The 23,402-nt window shown below is 37.3% G+C and overlaps 2 protein-coding genes and 1 pseudogene across 5 annotated transcripts; 2 read left to right on the top strand and 1 right to left on the bottom strand.

The window, feature by feature from the left end:
- Positions 1–65: 65 nt before the first annotated feature.
- On the bottom strand, positions 66–3,787 carry LOC147760339 (type I iodothyronine deiodinase-like; annotated as a pseudogene). Of its 2 annotated transcripts, none has more exons than XR_015330822.1 (3): positions 3,605–3,787; positions 1,581–1,785; positions 66–1,343 (listed from the first exon to the last, which is right to left on the bottom strand). The product of XR_015330822.1 is annotated as a type I iodothyronine deiodinase-like, transcript variant X1 (transcript). The 2 variants fall into 2 exon arrangements; XR_015330823.1 differs by lacking the exon at positions 3,605–3,787 and adding an exon at positions 3,536–3,602.
- A 1,405-nt stretch (positions 3,788–5,192) lies between these two features.
- On the top strand, positions 5,193–16,688 carry LOC106178997 (NAD-dependent protein deacetylase Sirt6). 2 transcript variants are annotated; one of them, XM_013562448.3, is made up of 8 exons: positions 5,193–5,324; positions 6,841–6,978; positions 12,828–13,094; positions 13,587–13,673; positions 14,463–14,598; positions 14,911–15,091; positions 15,367–15,560; positions 16,116–16,688. In XM_013562448.3, exons 2-8 carry the CDS (start codon positions 6,867–6,869, stop codon positions 16,312–16,314), a joined length of 1,176 nt encoding a protein of 391 aa, XP_013417902.2. In that variant the 5' UTR covers positions 5,193–5,324; positions 6,841–6,866; the 3' UTR covers positions 16,315–16,688. The 2 variants fall into 2 exon arrangements, with proteins under 2 accessions (XP_013417902.2, XP_013417904.2); XM_013562450.2 differs by lacking the exon at positions 5,193–5,324 and adding an exon at positions 5,427–5,578.
- A 1,006-nt stretch (positions 16,689–17,694) lies between these two features.
- On the top strand, positions 17,695–23,356 carry LOC106178994 (aquaporin AQPAn.G-like). The gene is made up of 5 exons (XM_013562442.2): positions 17,695–18,879; positions 21,306–21,510; positions 21,731–21,811; positions 22,050–22,176; positions 22,466–23,356. The coding sequence occupies exons 1-5, from the start codon at positions 18,341–18,343 to the stop codon at positions 22,768–22,770; spliced, it is 1,257 nt and encodes a 418-aa protein (XP_013417896.2). The 5' UTR covers positions 17,695–18,340; the 3' UTR covers positions 22,771–23,356.
- The last annotated feature ends 46 nt before the right edge of the window (positions 23,357–23,402 follow it).

Raw genomic sequence — 23,402 nt, 5'->3', positions numbered from 1 at the left:
TAAGACACTGACCTTGTGCTGTACATAAACATACTGTAAACAACACCAAGACAAATAGCTCTCAAAACACGTAACTCTCCTTTTACTGGTCGTTGAAATACTTCAGCCTTACCTTTACAGACAAATCCTTTACCTCTCTCTCTCTCTCTCTCTCTCTCTCTCTCTCTCTCTCTCACTCTCTCTCTACTGTATATATCATTTATATTTATGCAATAAAGAAATTTTACGAGAATCTAAGAAGAAATACTGTTGTTATGTACCAGTATTATCTGACGTGTAGAAACCACAGCTACATTTAAGACTAAAATGTGACGTAACGAATGACGTAACAAACCGCGTCACCTGGGTCAGAGCCATGCTCTGGAAAACATTTAAGCAAGGCTCGTCATAGTTGTGAGGCAGTGTCATATTTAAATATTTAAATGCACTGTGGTTACTAGACAGGTAACTTTTTGTCAAACCTATATTGATATCCAAAGAAAAGTACAGGAACTATTTCACACACACGCGCAAAAAAAAAAAAAAAAAAAAAAAAAAATTCCCTCTGCACCACTGCGATAACAAAATTGTGTCAATAGCTAACAGCGCCATGCATGTTAAGTTGTGAATTTATACAATATCATGTTAAGGTTACTGATACTTATATGTCCTGCTAGCGATTATCTTTGTTTATTATTGTATTACTGTATACATATATGTATATTACTATATATATGTATTACTGTTTTAAAAAAAATCCTGAGATGCATATAAATGTCCTGTTTTTTACTTCTTGCAATGTTCCTTCAGCCAATGCTCGACGGGTTCCATCTTGTATCCCATGGGTCCTGGGTCTCCTTTCAGCGCGATTTTCCCATTCTGAATGATGTACAGCCGCTCTGGAAAGGCGGCATATTTAATTCTGGCCTCGTTGTCAATTTTGTCCACGGTGATCAGACAGTTCAAATTTATTTCATTCAGAGCGTCTTGAAGGAGGAGTGCGGAGTCAATTCTAGAATTAAGCGTAGCGTGTTGATTAATTGCATTGTACTTGTTTGTCTTAATGTGCCATTCATTCAGCGCATGCGCCTCTGACACGTAAACTATAACAAAGTCGGCTACCTCGGAGAACTCCTCAACGATCTCACGAAATTTGGCCAACTTCACGATGAATGGGTGTCAGGAACAGCTTCCAAAGTTCACGACCAGAGGGCGTCCCCCGCACACGAATTTCAAGATGCTCTTCTCTTCCCGTGTGTTAAGCGACAGTAGGGTGACGTCAGGAGCGTTCCCTCCCACGAAGGCCATGTCGAAAGCCATTTGGTGAACGAAACGCAGTTGGTACTTCAAGTGTCCCCAGGATCCTGTTATGCAATGAAATTTAGATAAAAAAAAAAAAAAAAAAAAAAACACACACACACACACTCACACACACACACACACACACACACACAATCCCCTGAAATATTCATTGAGAAGTTAGCTTTAATTACCAAAATTACTATACTGACAACTGAAACGTTTCAGTGGAGGGAAACATTGCATCTTAATTTGTTAAGTCCCAGCTGGCTAAGATACGATGTATATTGACATAACCGTACCTTGTGACTCCATGTGACAGCGAACCTTCTCCTCCGTGACAGGTTGTCCAGTGGACGCTATCAACTTTCGGATCCGCTGCTCGTTGCGATCCGGGAAAATCCGGTAGAAGGTATGACATAATATATAGAGCCATATGACTCTCCACAGTGCCCGGATGCACCGTATATATCGCCACACTGCGGCCTCCATCCGGACTCACTTTCTCTGAAACGCAATATATAACGATAAGAACTTTGGTTTGTACCGGGTACATGTACCGGTACAATCCGTTCCTATTGGATATTAATGGATAAATTGCTTTGTATGCTGATGACTGTACAATAACTCAGTGTCACTGACCAAACTGTAGGGACCTGAACTAAACAGCAAATTGAATAGCAGCATCGAACATGTTTCAAGGTGCTTAGGGTTAAATCGAATTGCGGCAAAACAAAAACAAAAGCAGCGCTTATCACAACCAGAAAGGAAGGTGCAAAACTACCAAAAACTGGAAGCTCACTGAAAGTTTAGTTCAATGAGGATGTTTTAGAAAATGTGCATTTAGAGAAACATTGTAGTGCATATAAATAAAAATCTAAGCTGGAATGACTGTTTAAACTTGACATAAGAATTAATAGTATATTAATTGGCTATTTTATCTAAATTAAACACATCCCACATGGTAAAACACATACTATCTCATTCGGCTTACTGCTTCATTATTTGGAACAGCTGCGTGGAACAAGAAGATATACGCAAACTTCAAAAACGTGGCGCAAGAATCATCGATATCCCAAAAAAGCAAGCAAAAAAAGTCATATTATAAACCAATGTTATTTATTCAACTTTTGAAAGGAAGTATTGTCACAAAAATTTACTGATTGTACAACCAATAAATAGGCAAAACTTAGTATAAAAAAAGCCACATTTTAGTATTTTGTACAGTATCGATCCTCTGTATTAAATAATTTGGAGGACGCACCTGACGCGTCTGTGCGTGGAGTCAAAATGTTCTGTAACGCTATGTGCAGTAATGGCGTTCCACATACTGCGCAAAAATAGTACAGATCAATTTTGTTTGCAGGGTTATTCCTCATGCAGTTATCAATTTCTGAGGATATCCCACGCATTCATAATGAGGTTCTGATCAAGTGATTGAGCAGCGATTCACATATTGCTCAGGTAATCTCAAAATTTGCCAATTTGATAGACTGCCTCTTCTCTTATTATGGCCATGGTCGTAGAATTTGTTGGTACCTGCATATTTGTCCTAGGGCTTATACCGTACAGTGTAAAATGTACCAGTATGTAGGCCTATACTAAAACTGTCTCCACGCCAGCGGTGTTCTACGTGTCATGTTTTTCTATATATTTGTTCGTGACTGAAAACATCAGCAGCGTTGTGATTGTTGAAGCGTCACATGGTGAATTCCGTGCGTTCAGTTATAAGGTGTTTCCTTTCGCGTTAGTGTTTTATAATGATCCTTTATGTATGGCCTACTTTTAGTGTTTGGTAACACAACTGAAATCTTGGCTTAAGTTTTGACCTTTTTGTATAGGTTTTAGATGACAGTATTCATGACTGTACATTAAAGTAGATCTATACTGTTTCATGTAAGCGTCCTAATTATATTGTCCTTTTTTCTTTGCACGTATTTTAACAGTGGTATCTAAATGTAGATCTACTGTCAATTATTCACCGTATCATCTAAATATGTTATCTTCTTGGTCTCACCTGATAGACTGCCGTACAGGCGGTAGGCAGATAACTATGGCGTATATAAAATGGGTCCCTCATATTAACGCCACACACGTATCCGAAAAGCTAGCTGGTTCCTTTGACACAAAATAACTTATGGTCTATCTCACTATCCACCTAAAACATTTTATATTTCTTTCGTTTTTGTAGTAAAACTATTATCATTCAAATGGAGAATCACGTTGATCATTAATTACGCCAGACTTACAATTTTACCTTAGTTAAAGTTACGGCTAAATTTTGTAGTTTCTACCCCTGAGAAGTCGATTGTACAGTATTACTTACCGACTCCTTGCCTGTCAGTAACCGCCGCGTCTCCTTGCTGATCTCATCTCTGAGTGAATAGCCTATAAATACCGCGCATAACATGCACTTTTCAAATTTTATATGCTGTCATATGTCATGTTTAGCCCATGGCGAACTGTAAAAATTACTGAGGATGCTTGACCTGCTTATCACGCAATGAATTCACAAGACAGATTTTTATAGCCCCTTTGGATGAAGTCTAAAATACAAAATTTTCCAACTCTTGTCAAAGAAACATCTCAAATACATTTCTATCGGGGCTTGCTTGCACATGTGCTACGTTATAAACATTTCTTTACGTCTCAAACATGGATGATGTTACACCCCATTTCCATAGATTAGATCGACCTACTTTAGATCGAACTAACTCCCTGGGGGTTCACGCTAAATAGCTGTCAGCCGGGCGGACACGAAAGTTAATTACCCTCTTACAGCTTGTAGTAGGCGGGACGGACATTTAAGTCGGATTATCTGAAAGTAATCTAGTGAGACTCCCCGCGGAGATAGATCGATCTAAAATCTATGGGAATAGAGCCTTACTCTCTCTCTCTCTCTCTCTCTCTCTCTCTCTCTCTTTCTCTCTCTCTTAATACACAATATGTAACTTTACATGTATACATGTGCCCCCTTTTTTGCAATGTAAATCGAAAATACAATTAAAAGATGACGTGTTTCCGCAAAATATATTTGTTTGTGCCAATTTTCAAAAACAACACAGACCTAGCTAAGATCTCGTATTATAGTGAGGGGTTACAATTAGGGACTCCTTTGATCTTAGGAAATTTGAGTTCAATGGGTGCATTATCACTGGGAGGGACCCTATGTTTTTTTTTTCTTCTCATTTTGTAGAGCTTGTCAAGTGCAATACTGGCAGTGGTGTCCGTATTTTTTGTTTTCGATACGGTTAAGGAGTTGCGCTAATTCAAAAATTACAACGTCGCAATATTCTGTGGTGAAAAATAAAATTTGAAATACTTCAAAATTAGCAGAGATACGCCCAATACCGGTAGTTACAATTGAACTTGAATAGGAAGTCAAACACGGACACCCTCCCCTTCGAATAATCCTGGATCCGCCCCTGATAAGTAATGGAGATCATTTTCCTGAGTGGGTATAATGATGATGATTAAGTGTTGAGTCTGTTAAATTGAGTGATGGGGAGTACTTTTAAATTAACTTAATATAATATAAGTGGAAATGTTTGGTAAGGGATTGTGTCAATGTGGTAGTGCCCAAAACTAATGTGGAAAGGCGTTTGGATCAGGATACAGTCGGTAATGACTCGATCATGTCAACCGGGAAAACTGTGAGTTTTACAGATACGTACTGTATTTCAATTTTATGCAATTAATTATTAATATTGGAACATTCCTTTTGGGTGGTAGAAACACAGTTGAAAAGCAGACTACCGAATAGTTTTATTCTATACAGTAAAAACACCAAAATGATTCCATAATTATGTATCTGAAAAATTGAAAAATTTGCCCCGTTGAAATGATTGAGCCATTACCATAGGTGTAAACACGTAGACAGTATTCAGATCACGGCAGACAGTGACCCAGCTCAGGTGAGAAAGTGCATGAAACGCTTGGCTTATCTTGGCGAACTCCGGCCAGACATCGGTAGTATCGGTGATTGAAGCACCCATTTGAAGATGTAAAAAGATGAAACTAGGTTACTGCGCCGCCCCTGTCTTATAGTAAGTGCCACACCTTAATTTTACCACTGTACCAATGAATAGATAGCGACAGACTGACGGATGATCGCTAAATATAAATCTTCGTAATTGTTTTGCAGCCCCGTTGTTTATATGCGAGTTTACCGTAACTTTCTAAACTCAGCTGCTGACTCGGCAAGTCAAAATGTATAAATAATACTAATACTATGGGTGTGGCTGCAGTGACAGTGGTAAGATAGTGCTGTAGACAATATAGTGTCGCTGAAATAATATTGGTAAGTTTGTCTCAGCGCCGTTCAGAGTTCTACTTCTAGATACAGTATAGTAAATCGGCCATACATATACCAGTACATGTAACTACTACTAGTACATTTTTGTACAGTAGTATACCGGTACATGTACTGTACCATTGATGGAAAAGAGAGAGAGAGAGAGAGAGAGATGGGGGTGTAGCTTGACCTTGTATGTTCTAGTAGGGACATGTTACCTAGTGTTAGATTCACCACCATATACATGTATACCTCTTACAAATACATGCATGTACATTGTACTGTACAAGGACCAGTATATACATATACTGGAAGTGTACATCCTTTGCCTCTGTTTGGGCCTGACACAGGTAGATTATTGTTGAGGTGAAATGTTTGGGATGTGAACAAATTAAGAAGAAACAAATGCATATACCAGTAGTGTAGGTTAATGGACTACTAGTACATCTTTTCCATAGTAATTTCTGCTGAGTCTGCAGCTATGGTTAAGTAAATACGTACTGTAAAAATAGATTAGAGATACTACAGTAGTAGCCATACATTATTTATATTAAGCTGCTGACTCAGCAAGTTGGAGTGAATGGCTATAAAGCTAATAATGCTGCTGTAAATGAATGAAAACATACTACATTTGTAGTAGTGGTGAAATACATGTACTAGTAGTAATGACAGTGTACACATTGGACTTGAAAGAACTACAGTACACTTTTGGCCGGAAACTCCCACTCCGAAGCAACATTTGAGCTATGTTTTAAATAATTTCCCAAATTTGGTTAATTAAGTGGTTAAAAAGATCCATTTAATTCTCAAAAAGAATTTCCTCTTAATGACGTGTAATGGCAAGTGTATAGTACAAAAGTTGCTTCTATTTGTATCTTTTTATTAAAGGATGCATCAGGTATGTTTAAGCACATACGCTGGCTGCCTGAATTTTATAATTAATAGCCAATTCTTATGTTTTTACTTGTATCTCATTTTCTGTCTTCTTTCTTACATTGTATATTCATATTCAATAAAATATTCAAGATAGGTATAAATGCCTCATGACAAATACAGATAATTCATATGTATTTTCTTTCCTGGGGTTGTCTTTGGGGGGCATTGCCCTTGTATCATGTTTTACCCACTAGTTTACAAATGCAGGACAATGATTTAAGTTCTAGTATTTTATTTTATTTTATTTTTTTTTTGTCTGAGAATGAAGACTTGCTACTGTCTTGTTGACACTTGTGGTGAACATTAACAAATAACAGGGTTTTTCTCTTCAGATCCCTTCTTTGCCTCACATACAACAATGGCAGAGAAAACAAGCTATCTTTGTAGCTACAAGAAGTGCAATAAAAAAGAGACTATAACAAGAGGAGGTTGCAGAGTGGAAATAAAGTCATTTGAGCCAGCACAGACAGGTAAAACATGGAAAACAGCATTGATTATGCCTGATTTAAATCAGAAAGTCAGTTTTTTCATGGTGATTCTCTGACTTAAGCAGGCAAATTTTATAATTTTAAAATATTATCTTCATTTTCTAATACTTCTATTTTGACATTATAATTAGGGTTGGGTTAAATCAATTGCCAAGTGATTGTCCACACTTAATGTTTTTATTTAGAGTTAAAACTCGCTATTTTTTGTTTACTGCTATTTTATCAACCTTGACTCCAGGGCCGGCTTTCACGAAACGTTTCGCAGTTTGCGCAATTGCGCAAAGTCCTTTTTTGCGAACAGACCCTTTCACGAACGTTTCGCAATGTAATATTGCGCAAAATAATGCGCTATTTACGCAAGATATTTGGTACAGCTCCGACCCTGTCGCTAAGTCTTTGCGCATGCGTAACTTGGCGTTCACCTAGCGCAATGGCTGCAGCTTTTCTTGTCGTGCGAAACGAAAGTAGGCGGATTTACATGCCGCGGCGTGATGTCTTAGAAGAGCAGACAGAGAGGGGAGTACTGAGGAGGTACAGGCTGTCGAAGAGGGGCATTAGGTTGCTGACGGAGAAGATTGAAGGCCAGCTGCGGCGTAAAACAGCAAGGTCCCAAGCACTCTCCCCCACCACACAAGTTCTTGCCTGCCTTGGCGTGCTTGCGACCGGTAGTTTTCAGGCGGTGATTGGCGACAGCCTACGGATCTCTGCTGCCTCTGTGTCCCGTTCAGTCCACAATGTGGTGGGAGCCATCTTAGAGAGCAGAGACCCTGCCCTCACCATCAGATTCCCCACAACACAAGCCGAGGTCAGAGCCGTGAAGGGTGGCTTTCACCTTATCGACGGATTCCCAAATGTCATTGGGGCGATAGACGGAACATTAGTTCCCATAGCAGCGCCACATAGAGATGAAAATTTATATGTTTGCCGCAAGGGCTATCATGCTCTGAATGTACAAGCCGTGTGTGATTCTACACTAAGGTAAGTGCGCTACTTTCGTTATATTGTTTACATTTTACACATACGCTACTATCGCAATCACAACTGTCGCAATCACTTTATTTAGTTATAATGACGATGACTAATTATGCTAAATAAAGGAGAATGTTAGATATTATTCTGGAACATTTAGATGCAGGGGTAGATTATTTTTAGGGAGGTCCTCGGGTGCAAAGCTGACCCCCCTACCCCCCCCCCCCCCCCCCAACTTGGCGTGCTGTTCGGGGCTCAGTAAAGGGGCCATAAAATGTTTGGTATTTCATATGCCAAACGATGCCATATGATTTATAACTATGAATCAGCTAGTCAAAATTTTAATTTCAATAGGGGGCCGGGGGGGGGGGGGGAGACCCCTGCCCCCCTCTAAATCCCCCACTACAGTACCATCATTACGTATAAGAACAAAGTGGTATTAACTACTAATTTTGTTTTTATTACAGTAGGCTGAGAAATTGATCAATACAATATGATTTATGGATGTTATAAAAATAATTAATTTTTTATTTAATTTAGCATTTCATCACGTCATGCCATTAGCACATACCAAGTACTTTTCAGTGTTGTGATTTTTTTTCCAATTATTTCAGATTTACCAATGTTGTAGCAAGATGGCCAGGGAGTGCCCATGACTCATTTGTTTTCAACAACAGCATGCTATTTGAAAAGCTGTTAAGTGGAGATATGCCGCAGGGCTATTTGCTGGGGGATAGTGGCTATGCCCTATCTCCCTTTTTGATGACACCAAAGGGCAACCCAGCAAGTAGGGCAGAGGAAAGATACAATGCTTCCCATATGAAGACCAGAAGCTGTATAGAACAGTGTTTTGGTGTTACAAAATCTCGTTTCAGGTACTAAATATTTAATAAAATTGGTTATTTAAAATATTTAAAAATTGTTTGTTTTTAACCTTTATTGTTAATGGTTGGAGCATATACTTTCATATATGATGGTTATTTCAAAAATAAAATGTGCAGTGAGATTTAAGAATATTTAAATAAAAAAAATAGAATGCAGAATAAATAGAATACTTCTGATGACATAAAAATATTACTTTTAAATTAAGGAATAAGCCAGCAAATTTGTTGCAATTTGAAACACCTTTGTATGCTTTATTATAATTGCTATCATTTCACCTATTGCAAACACAAATTCCTCTAGGTGTCTTCATAGAAGTGGAGGGACTCTCATGTACAATCCTGAATGGGCTGGCAAAATAATTATGGTGTGTTGTATACTTCATAATTTCTGTCAAATGTATAACATCCCAATGCCACCAGTGGAAGATGACGTAGATGATGACAGGAATGATAATGTGAACAATGATGCATTTGTGGGACCAATGCTCAGAACTGGCCATGAGACCAGAGAATATCTCATCAGGAATGTTTTCAACAATTGAACCTCATCCCATTCAGAAACCTTATACCTCTCTTGGACAGTTAAGAATTATGCATTACCCACTACTGGTCAATTATTATTTATTGATTCCCCACGGCATGTAATGTAGTCAATTTTATTACACACAACTTTGTGAGACAAATGCTGTTGTAACATTTTAAAAATGTATCAATGTATTTGCATTTGTTTTTCTTTTTTTGCCTTGTCAGTAATTTATATATGGACAAGAACAATAAAATATATGGTTTTATAATTTTATTTATGTAAAAATTTGTGCATTGTAGTTGCTCAAATTTGGCATTAACATATGAAAAAACAATCTTCATGTAAAATTTACATATTTTATAATTGAAACCTTCAAATGCATTTAATACAATGGTTGTTCTGGGAAAATAACGTTCAAGTTGGCTTATTCACATGAACCATTCACTGTATATAGAATAATAATTGAAAAAAAAAATTAATTTTTACATTTTAACATGGAGATCAATAATGGTAAACGCTTATTTGAATATTTCATATGTAAATAGTGCAATTGTTTAACAGTAATGATGAACAAGTAAGTAAACAGTACAATGGTTTAACAGTAATGTTGAATAATTAAGTAAATAGTTAAATGGTTTAACAGTAAAGGTGAACAATTGAGTAAACAGTACAATGGTTTAACAGTAATGTTGAATAATTAAGTAAACAGTAAAATGGTTAAACAGTAATGTTGAACAATTAAGAAAACAGTAAAATGGTTAAACAGTAATGTTGAACAAGTAAGTAAATAGTACAAATATTTTGCATAATTATAATTATAATTGCTAAGTGAATGGTAAAAAAAAAAATTTTTACAATAAAGGTGAACTTTCACTATATAACAATGCATTTAATTTCTGGTGTTCTGCTTTCAGTGAATAATACTGCATTATCTGCTTCAGAACTATCACTTTTTCTCTCTCCACTTCTAATCTCTCTTCTTCAATCTTTAATCTTTTTTTTTTCAATCTGCAGTCTTTCTTCTTCTATTTTGTAAAGGCCTGTTGTTGGATCTAAAAAAATTGAAACATTATGGTTGTTTAGGAAATACAATTATTTTTAAAAACATATGAGTGTTAAAATATATTATTAATTAGTGAAGAAATTTATGATAAGAACTTTAAAACTTTGAGAATATTACCTGTGCTTGTTCTCTTCTTGCCTGTAAAAAAATAACTAAAAATTTAATACAATGTAACATTATACATTTTTCGTGACACTAGTATTGGAACTTTCTAAATTATATTTTGTTCTATTTATGACCTAGGGATAATTAACAAATTTAAAGGTTGACTAAAATGTAAAAAGATTGTTGAAAGCTAAATGTAAGTTAGGATACCCCTTTTTTTTTTTTAAAAAGTAAATATTTACAATATTAACTTACTTTGCACTGTTCTTCTGGATGGTCTGCATGGCGATCTGGCTGATGCCTCAACTCTTTCTGCAAACAAAGAAATCAAAATTGAAAATTGTTTTAGATTTTACTGAAAAGTTTCCTTACAATTTTTACATTTTCTAGAAGTTTTTATTTGCAACAAGTAGTAAAAGCAGATTTAATTAAGGACACAAATACATTTCATAAAGGAAAAAGAAATAGAATTATACACATACCAAAAATTGGACTTGATGTCTCAAAGCTTGTACCTTCTTCTGAATTAAAAAAAAAAAAAAAAAAAAAACATTACAAAACATACAAAATAGATATGGCTTATAAATTCATTATTTCTCCTTAGTGTGACATAATCATTCCCTTCATATCATTTTTATTCAAAACATGCTATTTTAAACAATAAATGGTATTTATCTTATTATTACCTGGGTCACATGGAATTTCTGTGCTCAACTCACACTGATCTTGAATAAAAAAAATATATATATCAGTTATTAAAACATTTACTCAAATTTTATTAATATCAAACTCTATGATATACTGTACACGTACCACTTCATAAAAATGCAAATTAATAGTTAAGTGGATATAAATCTAATAAATCATAATCAGTAGTACCAGATTCAAAGCAAAGAGAATCATTGTGTTCCAACCCCTGAACACCTTCCACTGCAACTTCTCCGATGATCTCTATGACCTAGGCAAAATAGAATAAAAAAATTATATAATAATAATAATAATAATAATAATAATAATAATAATAATAATAGAAACAGGACACACTTTAAAAAAATAATTTGAATATAAATTTTTTATAAACTTACCTTCTGCTCTCTAGCTGTCAGCTGGGGAGGTTCTGGCCCTCCCCCAGTCCTCCTCACTTGCTTCCTTCTCTCAACTTCTTTCCTTTTGGTACGACTACTGTAGTCATACCATTTTTTCCGTACTTCGGAAAATTTCCTAACTTGCAAGGAAACACTGTTGATCCTGATTTAAATAACAAAACAATTCAACCTATATAAATCATAGTAATTAATTTAATTTTATGTAATTTAATTTAATTTACTTCTTAATACTTTCACCGGTTTTCATGAAAAAAATCACATATTTTCAGAAATAAAAATTTCAACTTTTAAAGCTGTATTATTATTATTAATATTACTAGTATGGGATTTGCTGTTACGAAATTACACAAGCAACACAGGGTGCAACGCTATGACCCCCCCCCCCCCCCCATTACTAACTGAAAGGGGCAGGGGGCACTATTAAGGGGTTTTGTTTAAGTATGAAAAATGAAAGTGTCTACTTACTTTTGAGTTATCTTTTTCCAAATCTCCTCCTTCGATTTTTGAGTAACAGTATTTGAGAGTTGGCAGAAAAGAGCAGGATTAGAAGACACCTCGTCAACAATTATATCAATCTCCTCATCGGAAAAACGACTACGCTTTTTCGGGAAACCTATCGGATCCTCCATTGTGTCAGCTGAGCAGACGTTCACGGAGCACGAGCATTTGTTGTTATATTTCTTGCCTCCGCGGCCCGAAGAGCAGTGTTTCGAGATTACAATATTTACTTCCGGGCACGACGTCGTGCGCTAACAGCGAAAAAAATTGCGAATTGTTTCGAGAAAGCTACGCAAAAAAAATTAGCGCAATTGCGCAAACCATAGCGAATGCGCAACCTGCGAAACGTTTCGTGAAAGCCGGCCCTGGAATCACTCTAAAGCCATAAACATGAAGGGTAAAATCTGCTTGATCAGATTTTTCTTTTACATCCAATTATTTTCAGTTATTACAGTTATATTCAATATTTGGTTTTATTTTTCCTGATCCTGTGATTGCCCCCCCCCCCCCCTCCCATATCCTTCACCAATTGTTAAAGCAAAGATAACTATAAAATACATGTACCACAAGATAATATACATTTTGGCTTTTCATATTGGGTTCAACATTTAATATTATTATCATTATTATTAGTATCATTATAATTATTATTCTCGTGTTGTTTTCCCTTGGGTCTGTAGGATTAAAAGACAAAGATGCCTTGGTGAAGTGGGGGGACGCTGGTGATGCCATACTGCATGAAGAATGCTGGCGAAGCCTGGTCACTCAAAGCAAAGCTGCCGCGGCCCACTCCTCCACACCAAACACCATGACCCAAACTGAGGTTGCCATGGTAACAGAGGCAAAGAAGACGGCAGAGTATTTTGACTCTGAAGAGAAAGTGAAGTCTGAGGCCAAAAGAGTGGCTCACATGCTGAGAGGGTCCAGCCATTGTATTGCTTTCACAGGTAAAACATGACACTTCAAATGAAAGATATGAAGTAATCCTTTGATATATGTTTTTATTGTTATTGTCTCTCTTTTTTCATAAACTGAGAAATGTGTTAATTAATTAATTAATTATTTTTTGTCAAGACTACTGAATAACTGACATTTGTATTCTAGTCTGGGGAAACACTTGCCAATTTAGCTGTTTTGGTCAAATTTAAAGCACATGTAGTGAAAAGTGAAAAGTAGTGATTTGACTAAGCAAAACAATTTGCTAGCACTACCCCAGCTAGTAACAGTGTCAGTTGTATAATTGACAGTCTGGATGTGGCTGTACAACTCTATATGTCAGTTGTAGTAATGATAAAATAGATTTTACACATTGTGTTTGTCATCCCTAACACAATTAAAATAAACTTCATTACATTAACATTGATTTGTTAAACTTAGACCCAATGTATGTCAATACTTATAAAGAAATTAATTTCTATCAGTTATAATTATGAATTTAGGAGCTGGTATTTCTACGTCAGCTGGTATTGGAGATTTTCGTGGCAAAAGTGGGAAGTGGACAGAAATGGACCGAGCTAAAGTCACAGGTATGAGAAAAACTAAAAAGAAGGGACAGAAAAAAAATTGGATAACTGTTGGAAAGTTCTTCCAAAGTCTTAAGCTAACTCAACTATTTTTCCTTGACAAATGTGAAGTAGGTCAACGTTCATTAAAATATATGATACAGGTGTGATCCAGAAATCTTCCAATTTATCTTTGTTGATCCATCCTCCCTTTTTGACCGTCTTCCGACAGAAAAAAATTAGATACTCGTCAATGTAAACTTGAAAATCTGACCGTCTTCCAGAAGACCCTGAAGATGGCCTCAATCCGCCCCTGTGATAGGTGGAGTTAGGGGATTGGGGGGGGGGGGGAGTGTCTCCCATAAAGGGCGTGTTTACTCTAAAGTGCATACAGTAACATGTCATGTTGTAGATCTTTCCATATGGCTGCTATTACATGTAGGTAACAGGGATTTAAAAGTTGGAAAGTACTGCACAAAATTACTGGAAAAAAGTTCACTCTGAATCATAATTTGATAATAATGATTATGATAATTATAATAATAATTATTTTCAACAAGACATAGTTGGATTCTACAGTAGGTTATTAAAATAAATACAATTCTTTAAAACATAAAATAAAATTAAAACTAATTACGGTGTTTTGATCTAGATTTTATGCCATTCCTTACCATGATGGGTGAATTAAGAGGTCAAAATGTTCACTTTTCAGAAAAAGAACCCCCTTATGAAATTGCTGGTTTGATGCCTGTTTGGAGTATAATGCCACTGACAGTACTGGGGATACGTATATTTAATTTATATATATTTTAGGGAAAGGTGCTAAGAGCAAGGGTGGTTTCAGGTACTCAGACCTTCGCCCTACCTACACCCATGAGGCTCTGGTCAAGTTGATGAAGATGGGAATACTGAAATATGTGATAAGTCAAAATACTGATGGATTGCACAGGTAATGTGGAATGTAGTAAGATGGGAATACTGAAATATGTGATAAGTCAAAATACAGAGGGATTGCACAGGTAATTTGGAATATAATGAGAGGTGTATGTATATCTGTGGCAACATTTTATCAAACTTGTGTTGTTCATAAATACACTTTTTAATATTCATAGTAATTTTTCTCCTAGAAATTTGCACTACATTCATGTATCTCAGTGCTGCTTAGACCTGACGTTGTCTGGGGACATATTTTTTGCACTTTTTTATATTTCCAAATGTAGATAAATTGTTATTATTTGATCAAGAGTTGTCTTACATTCAGGCTGTCTGGCATTCCAAGAGATGGAATCTCGGAACTTCACGGGAATGCTTTCCATGAGAAATGTGAGGATTGTGGCACTAGATACGAGAGACCCTCTGCATCTCGCCTGGCGGGCGGAGTTCCCAAGGCATGTGAACACTGTAGAATTAACCATAGGACAGGGAGGATGTGTGAAAGGAAGGTATGTGTATACACACTCAAACACACACACACACACACACACACACACACATGCATGCACATACATTTTAGTGAAAGCATTTTATACCTCGTGTATACACACGAACACACACAGACAAACAGAAATGCTGACACACATTTTACCATATGGCAGTCGGGTATAGATATACATGTACACAAACGCATTTTTTCAGTAAATAGAATATTCCAGAATGCTGTGGATTTCATATTTAAATATCATAGAATGTCAAATTTTTCTCTATTTTGTCGTATCAGGGTTGCCAAGGTTACCTGATGAACACAATCATCAACTTTGGAGACAACTTGGAATCCCATGTCCTCAGCAAAGCTGTAGAACATGCTGAGAAGAATGACCTAGTTCTGTGTCTGGGGACCACGCTGATGGTTTCCCCAGCTAACAGTCTGGTGGAGATGGGGAAGAAACCAGTGAGACTTGTGATTTGTAACAGGTAAGAGAGGAGGACACAGTGAATAGCCTGTATCGCCTAAAAAAAAAAAAATAATAATAAAATGGGTCGTTCACGATAAAAAGTGACTCCCTTGGTCAGATCAGTGAGACATACATTTTGTGTTACTGATGCATAATTCTACTTTGTTCCATTATTGTACATGTATCTGTATTATGCTGCTGTATTTATTTCCCTCACAAAACAGAAAGAAATCAACTGCGATTTTTAAAACTGATGTATGCAAACATAACACAAAATGTACGCGTCACTGATTTGACTCAGAGTTTTTTTTTTTTTTTTGTGAAAAGAAGGATACAGCTGCAATGAAAAGCTGTCCACCAATAGTTCAAAGAAACTTATATAACGGTGAAGAGTTCAGTACGGAATCCTTATCAAGCAAGATGCCAAAATGTACTTTTGTAATTTTAAAAGAAGTTTTTAAAAAAGAAATAATGACCCATTATTTAGATTAAGAGTTGCTTTGCTGTTCTCGATTTTATGAAAATTAGAAATGGATTGCCAATTTATTGTCCTTTTCTGTGGACTCCCTTCCAGGCAGCCCACGCCTATGGATGCCTTGTGTTATGAACCAGATGTCGCCAACGGTGGTCAGGTCGGTTCCAGGGTGTTTGGAGACTGTGATCACTTGATGAGAGAGGTCATGAGGTGCATTCTACCCCAGGATGCATTGCAGGAATGGGAAGATGGGCGGGAGGATCGGATGGAAGAATATAACAAACAAAGAGAGTGCTGAGGCGATGGAACAAAAAAAACTGTCAGCTTTTAAACTTGGGTTATGGAGAACTGAGTAATTTTTGTGATTTTACCGCTAAATACTTTTCTATTTTCTGTGATGAAGCTGAATTATCCATTCTGCTAAGTGCTTGACACCACACCATGTAGTGCAGCAATGCGTGTACTAGTACATCGTTATCAAAATTCTTTATATTATGCTTTACATTATTTTTATTCTTTATGTTATGCTTTACATTATTTTTATACTACTTGTTATGCCAATATGTTTGAAATCAATGGTTTGATTGCAATTGAACGCGTACAGCTACATGTTCCTCGTTTTTGAAAACCTTTTGCATAAATCCACAAATATATATATTTTATCGAACCTGATTTTGTCGTGTGTGACGTTTTCACCTAAATTATCAGCTTTATAAATATATTTTAAATGTCACAGACGTTTTGTGCACATAACTCCTAATGATTACTATCAGCACTTTTTTTGACAATTTTTGTGCATCAACATCAGTGCACTCCAGGACACCTACACCTCTCTCTTTCTCTCTCTCTCTCTCTCGCGCGCGCGCGCAAACACACACACACACACACACACGTCGCGCGTGCGATACGATCTTTTGGTATTTTTTCTTTAATTAAGTATATAAAGTACATTTTTAAAAGTTTGTTCTTTTTAAAGTATTTGTGAAAAATGCATGGAAGTGCACTTATTAAGTTGATTCTTACGTATGTTATTCGTTGTCACCTAAGACGGTCTACGACTAGGGCCCCGTGGCCCCGCATTGCGACCGAGCGCAAGCGTCTCGATTCCATAACTCGCCCATACTCGCCCTGGTTGAATGACATATGCACGCTTTACCAAAAGCCCTTCTAGCTGTTACAAATTGACTTAAAAAAAATATCGTTTTAACAAAAGCTCACCAACAACAATACCAGTAGTGTTTTTCACTTTCGAAATTGAAGGTAACAATAGTGTGATATATTTTCGTAATTGATAACCTTAACAACATTTTCCTCTTCACGTTGAATACTCTCGCACTAAACGCAGGGTTAGTCATACTTTCTAGCTCACTATCATATATATTCTTGCATGGTATGTACATTTTGAAATATTTACTACATACGTATAATAATGTTTACAATACGTGTATGCTAGTGTAGTATACATAACAACAGAAGTCATACATCGCTAAATGAACAATAAAAGAACACTGAGACTTCATGTCTATTCAATAAATTTGAATACACGTAGCCAGAGTTGAGATGGTGAATTCTATATTAAGCTATCTCGTCAGTAATCTGCATTGCCGTAACTATACGGTGTGATTTATTCATATTGTGACTACGAGTCGAGGTTGAAATGGTCTGCATATCATCCCTTGTCATCTTTACCACGGTCCGATAGATCACTGTCATTAACGCCCGGAAAAGGAGGTGAGCGTTCCCTATACATAAAGTCACGCGGCGTTGTCTATTCAGAGCTATACAAAGTGCTAGGTGCTGCAGTAACAACCCCCGCTGCGTGGATGCTACCGTTGCGTAACTCGGTGATGTTTTAATTCAGGCTAATTACCCGAGTTAATTAAGTTGCAAGGTGTGCTGGTGTTATTAGTGTTGGTCACAGCTGTCCGAGCACGTCAACCAGCGTCAGTGCTGGAGCAAGGTTGAAAACTAGTTAACTTCCGAAGTGTAGCAGTTTCCTTTGGGAGATGAATAAGGATCTCTACCCGTAAGTCGTTTTATGTTTTGACAGCGTCGCCGAATTCTCCTGACAGGATCAACTGTTCCCTTTCCACAGGTACATGGTTTGTTTGATTTGAACCAAATTAATTGCATACATTAAATAGTTTGAGGACGAGGATTTAAACGAAGTAATTACTCGGTATCTTCATGTTCAGAGTCCATTCGACAGATTCTTAATTACAAGGCTGTCTAGGCCGTTTTAGGTTTCTTGAGAACGACGCCCTTATTCCTACTAGAATAGTACATCGTGGTTCAGCAGGGCATTCACTGGTTAGCCAGTCAAGATGGACGGAGTCCTTCTGCCAGCGAAATTCAGACAGGGTGGGGGAAAGCAACCAAAAACACCTCGCCCGCATCCACAAGTGGCCGCTAAATTTACCGAGGTGAAAAAAGAACTGGGGAATATCGAGTTCTGGCGTGCCGTTATCAGCGAATGCATAGCTACACTGCTCTATGTGCTTCTGGGGTGTGCCTCCACGTTACGCTGGGACGTGTACGCACAGAACGCGACGTCAGACGTATCCAGCGGACACGTTAACAATGACGCAGGGACGACGGAAGCGACGTCGCAATGGACCCACGAAACTTTAGCGGCAAACTCCTCACATGCCGATGCCGATTTTTATATCGTGAGAGTGGCGTTTTGTTTCGGACTTGCCTACACCACCCTACAGGTCTGCTTCGGACATATTTCTGGCGGACACCTTAATCCAGCCATCACTATAGCAACCGTTGTTACGTCGAAAATCTCCGTTGTCCGGGGGATAGGTTACGTGTTAGCGCAGTGCGGCGGGAGTATAGCTGGCGCGGCTTTACTATACGGGTAAGTTTTTACATAAACTCAGTTGTGTTTATAATTTAGTCAGGTCACTAAAATTCACCGAAACAGTAAAAGGTGTTATAAAAACGCACGGAGAGAGAAAACACTGATATTCGATTTGTTTTTTTTTGTAAAAGAGCTGATCGAATGTACGATAAGATACATAGGAAAATTAAAAAAGGACACGACGGGATTATATAACGATGCCCACAGGTCTTTTAATGTGTAGTTCCAGTAGCATATTTGTTAACACACATTTCCATTGGTTATATACATATACCAGGCTGGCAGCTCGGTTATACTGTATTTCTGCACTGACCCTGTTTATTCATATTCTAATTACGAGGATACAAACGAGCCACCATACCAGTTGCATCTTTATTCTTTTTTTCACTCTTTCGAGCCATTTCTGCACTCAAATGTGTCATCGGAACACGTTTTGGCAGAATAAAAGAGCGAGATATCGCCTGCAGAAATTAGAGGATCCGTTTGACGTCTCATCCTTTGAATTTGATGCCAAAATAGTGAGTCATTTGTTGATGACGCAGTGTGGATGTTTACTGCAACATCTGCTTTGACAGTTTTGATGATCAAGCAGTTTTCATCTGTGATGAATAGTCCACTGAATATAAGGCCTCTATCCAAGATAAAAACATCTAAAACAAAGTATTTTGAAGAAACAACTAAATTATTTCCATCTTTAAATTAATCTTGCATAGAGCGGATTATAAAAGAACCACCTGACGCCAACGCAGTGTAAATTGATTTAAGATCACAAAAAAAAAAAAAAAAAAAAAAAAAAAAATTTAAATCTTACGAAAGCAAATACACTTCTATTTTTACATTGCTGGTACTTGCCACTCGAAGGAGGGAGAGCGTGGCCCGAAATCAGCTTGAAAAAAATATGTGCACTATTTCGAATGGTCTTTTTTATCAATCCACTCCTTTATTTATTTATCCATTTATTTATTTATTTATTTATTTATTTATTTATTTATTTATTTATTTATTTTTGAATCGTATGACGTGAAATGAAAAGAGGGTGCGTGTCGAGAGTTTGCCTCTTTATTTTTTATTTAAGTATTTGTTTGTTTGTCCTTTTATTCATTTCTTTATTCATTTCGAACTAACTACCAGATGTCAATGTCTCAATTTGCCACAGATGAAGAGAGATCTGCTTAAAGGTGTCGCAAGATTTCTTGCCTCCAGGTCCGCTCTCTCGTCAAGCTTATAATTATTACCGCGATACATATCTGCGCCACGCTGTTTTTACTACAGCATTTGAACATAACATGTATAAGCCTCGAAGAGGTGAGATCAGATAGTGAACCCAGAAGGAGCGTCCTCATTAGCATACCGCCCTTGATTAAGATAGCGCGATCTAACTGTCCACTTGGACGCTGGCCGTGTCATTAACTCTCAATACCAGCCAGTGGGAATTTTGGTCCCGAAACTGGAATTTCAACTATGATGGGTAAAATGATAGATATCATTTCCTGATTCGTGTTTATATAAACGGCGCTTTCGATTAAAAAATGTTATAAGGGTTATTATAGGTTAAATAGTGAGTTATGTATTACCTATATTTGTTTATGTGACATCATTGATACGTGCTTGTCCCGCCTAGGGGTATGTTGTATTTTATTGCTGCCAATGATATTAAAATAAAAGGCATTTACCGAAAACTGTGAGTATATAGTACTGCGCCAAACCTTACTAACTAAATAAACACGTTGCAATCATTGCTTTTGTCTCTGCTCCTTCTTTTCTCTCTCTCTCTCTCTCTCTCTCTCTCTCTCTCTCTCTCTCTCTCTGGATCCTCCCCTGTCCACTAACTATTACCAGGGATAGAATTGCACATTTCGCGCAATAGGCACGTGGTCATTTATATTGTCATTGAGCGGTGTCACAAATAACTGCTCGGTATAAATACACGAGGCAGGCGCACAAAAATGGCGACTCCCTTCCGTTTCAGATATTTGCCTTGGATCATTTTTCACTATTTCTGGAAAATCTCTAGTACGGTCTGGATTTTGGAAATTTAAAATTTACATGATGAAGGATGACGACAATAAACATTTGACGAAAAAGACGATATAGGCTATGTACCGATTGTTATCTTAATTAGTTTATAAATTTATGGTGAAAACAGTGGATATTTTAGGACAGTAATGTTTGTTGCAATAATATGACTAACAGTATATACGTATTGCCAACTGGAGACATTCATGCAGATTTGGTTTTAACTTTTTCCACCAAAAACAAATCGTGTGTGAAATCTGTGAGCCTGTATGCGTATTTACTGTAATACAGCCACAGACAAAAAATAGTTATGAACATGGCATGTGAACCCTTGTTTTGCGTAGATCTAGTTTTTCGACTTGAAGTTTTATTTTCAAGCTACATTTTGTATCTCATTCTATCCAAAGGCTCTCCTCGACTGCCGTACGCGGGCACATGGGAGTGACCAAGCTGGCCGCGGGCCTCACTCTGGAGCAGGGCCTCGGGATGGAGATCGTGACGTCATTCCTGCTGGTGTTCACTCTGTTTTCAGCCTCGGAGTCATCAAGGAGTGACTCTCTCAGCTCCAGTGTTGCCATGGGAGCTGTTGTGACAATGATGCATTTAGCCACGGTATGGGTAACTTCTAGCGCTGTTTGTTCGTCTGAAATGATATAATTGAAGAAATATTTACTCAGCAAGCGATTTTCTCCTTCTGATTTCTCTTTCTATCCCTCTCCCATTCTCTCTCTCTCTCTTTCTCTCTCTCTCTCCATATATAATATCAAAGAGGTATAACAATCTGTTATAATTCCTTGATAATATCCATTTAACGTCTCTCATGTTCTTCTAGGTTCAGTTCACTGGCTGTGGCATAAATCCCGCGAGATCTCTCGGTCCTTCTTTCATCACGAACTACTGGGAAAACCACTGGGTGAGTCAAGTTCAGTTTGTTTCAAAGGCTCGTAATTAATGGCACAAAGTGAAATGAAAATATGCCTCTATCTCTTATCGTGTCTCACCTGAATAAATGCTGGCCGTTATCACTGAAAACAAAATGCAATCTAGATCTGTCTCACCTACCGCATTATTAATTCAACCTCATTTCTACATTTTTTCTCTAATATGCTCTACCAGTTTTGGCAACGTTTATTTATTTCTTTTTTCGGCAGATTTATTGGTTGGGACCTTGCCTCGGGGGGATCGTGGCGGGAATCCTATACAAATACATATTTGACCCCCGCAAGACGGCGCCACGGAGGTCCAGTGGGGTACAGGAATCTCAGGATTCCGATGACGGTAAGATGCACTGTTTCTTTAATGTAAAGGAGGCGAATCTAGTTCATGTAAAGAGACTTTTATGACTGATATGTGTCAGTAGTGTGCAAACAAGTACAATTTCCCAAACGAGACTCGGTATTTCGCTTGCTCTCTTTCAGTTGAAGAGATATGCCCATGGAAACGAACCAAAAGGAGTTTTCAAAATCTGGTCTAGAAAATGCAGTTGCCGTTACATAATGAAAATGGCATGACTCACTCATTTGCCGTGTTATTCTTATTATTCTGCATTCATTTCTATTGCTTCCAGGTACGTTTAACTATAAACGCTGCAAGTTCAGAGACTCCAACAGTTCTAAAAAATCGCCAAAGTTTAGCAGTCGTAGCGGAAGCAATTTGAAGAGTAGTCCCTCACGCGCCAGTACACTCGCTTACAAGCAGCCATATGTGGCACAAGGTGCGGACAACCGCGCGTATAATGTCGACACTGACGTCTATGACTATGAAAAAGCATTTGAACACATTCCATTGGATTACTCCACACCAGTGTCAAGGTCACAAGAAATGAAACTGTTTGATGTTGCCACTGGTGGATTTTCAGGTTCAAAATTTTAAAGACAAAATATATAGAAAAATAGAAATAGATGCGGGAGTTGGTTTATTTGCCCTTATTAATGGGTTTGCGACAGACCGTCAGAATAGCTTTAACGGGGCATATTCTTCAGGAAATATGCCCAACTAATGATATCTGTATTAAAATACACAAATAGGAAGCCCATTTTGTAAATTTTGAGCTTGAAAAAAAAAGCCCTTTCTCTTGGTCTGGAAGTTAATGAGCTACGTGATCACGTGGTCCGGTAACGACATACATGAAACCGGAGGAGAGAGCCAGTTTGCTAAACTGTCAAAGTGAGCAGCCATTCCAAACTACTGATAACAATTAATACCCATTCACCTCTCTCACCCGAGGGGTTTTTATCCTCCTAGAGCCATGTGAGGCCAGGCTCCTGTCTATTCAAATATTAAACTAGCATTTAATTACGGTTATCCGAACTAGTATAAAATAATGCATTTGAATGACGTTTTTTGCGTAAAGTTTTGCGAAAATATAAAAAAAAATTGCCTATAGTACTTGAGTTTCAAATTATAAATCTGTTGGTTGAAATACCCTTTAGAAACAAATAAATTATTTCTCAAAGTATTCAACACTTTATTTCCTGTAGCGACTTAGGATTACGAACCATTTT

This window comes from Lingula anatina, chromosome 8 (assembly GCF_051362555.1).
Source record: "Lingula anatina isolate TDL-2025a chromosome 8, LinAna3.0, whole genome shotgun sequence".
In the NCBI taxonomy this organism is placed as follows: Eukaryota; Metazoa; Brachiopoda; class Lingulata; order Lingulida; family Lingulidae; genus Lingula; species Lingula anatina.
This window is presented reverse-complemented; position numbering and strand designations above follow the sequence as displayed.

Coding starts and splice junctions, on each gene's coding strand:
- LOC106178997 (XM_013562448.3), top strand. CDS start 6,867: ATGGCAGAGAAAACAAGCTATCTTTGTAGCTACAAGAAGTGCAATAAA. Junction 13,095..13,586: donor CCATTGTATTGCTTTCACAG/GTAAAACATGAC, acceptor TTATGAATTTAG/GAGCTGGTATTTCTACGTCA. Junction 13,674..14,462: donor GGACCGAGCTAAAGTCACAG/GTATGAGAAAAA, acceptor TATATATTTTAG/GGAAAGGTGCTAAGAGCAAG.
- LOC106178994 (XM_013562442.2), top strand. CDS start 18,341: ATGGACGGAGTCCTTCTGCCAGCGAAATTCAGACAGGGTGGGGGAAAG. Junction 21,511..21,730: donor CAATGATGCATTTAGCCACG/GTATGGGTAACT, acceptor ATGTTCTTCTAG/GTTCAGTTCACTGGCTGTGG. Junction 21,812..22,049: donor ACTACTGGGAAAACCACTGG/GTGAGTCAAGTT, acceptor TTTTTTCGGCAG/ATTTATTGGTTGGGACCTTG.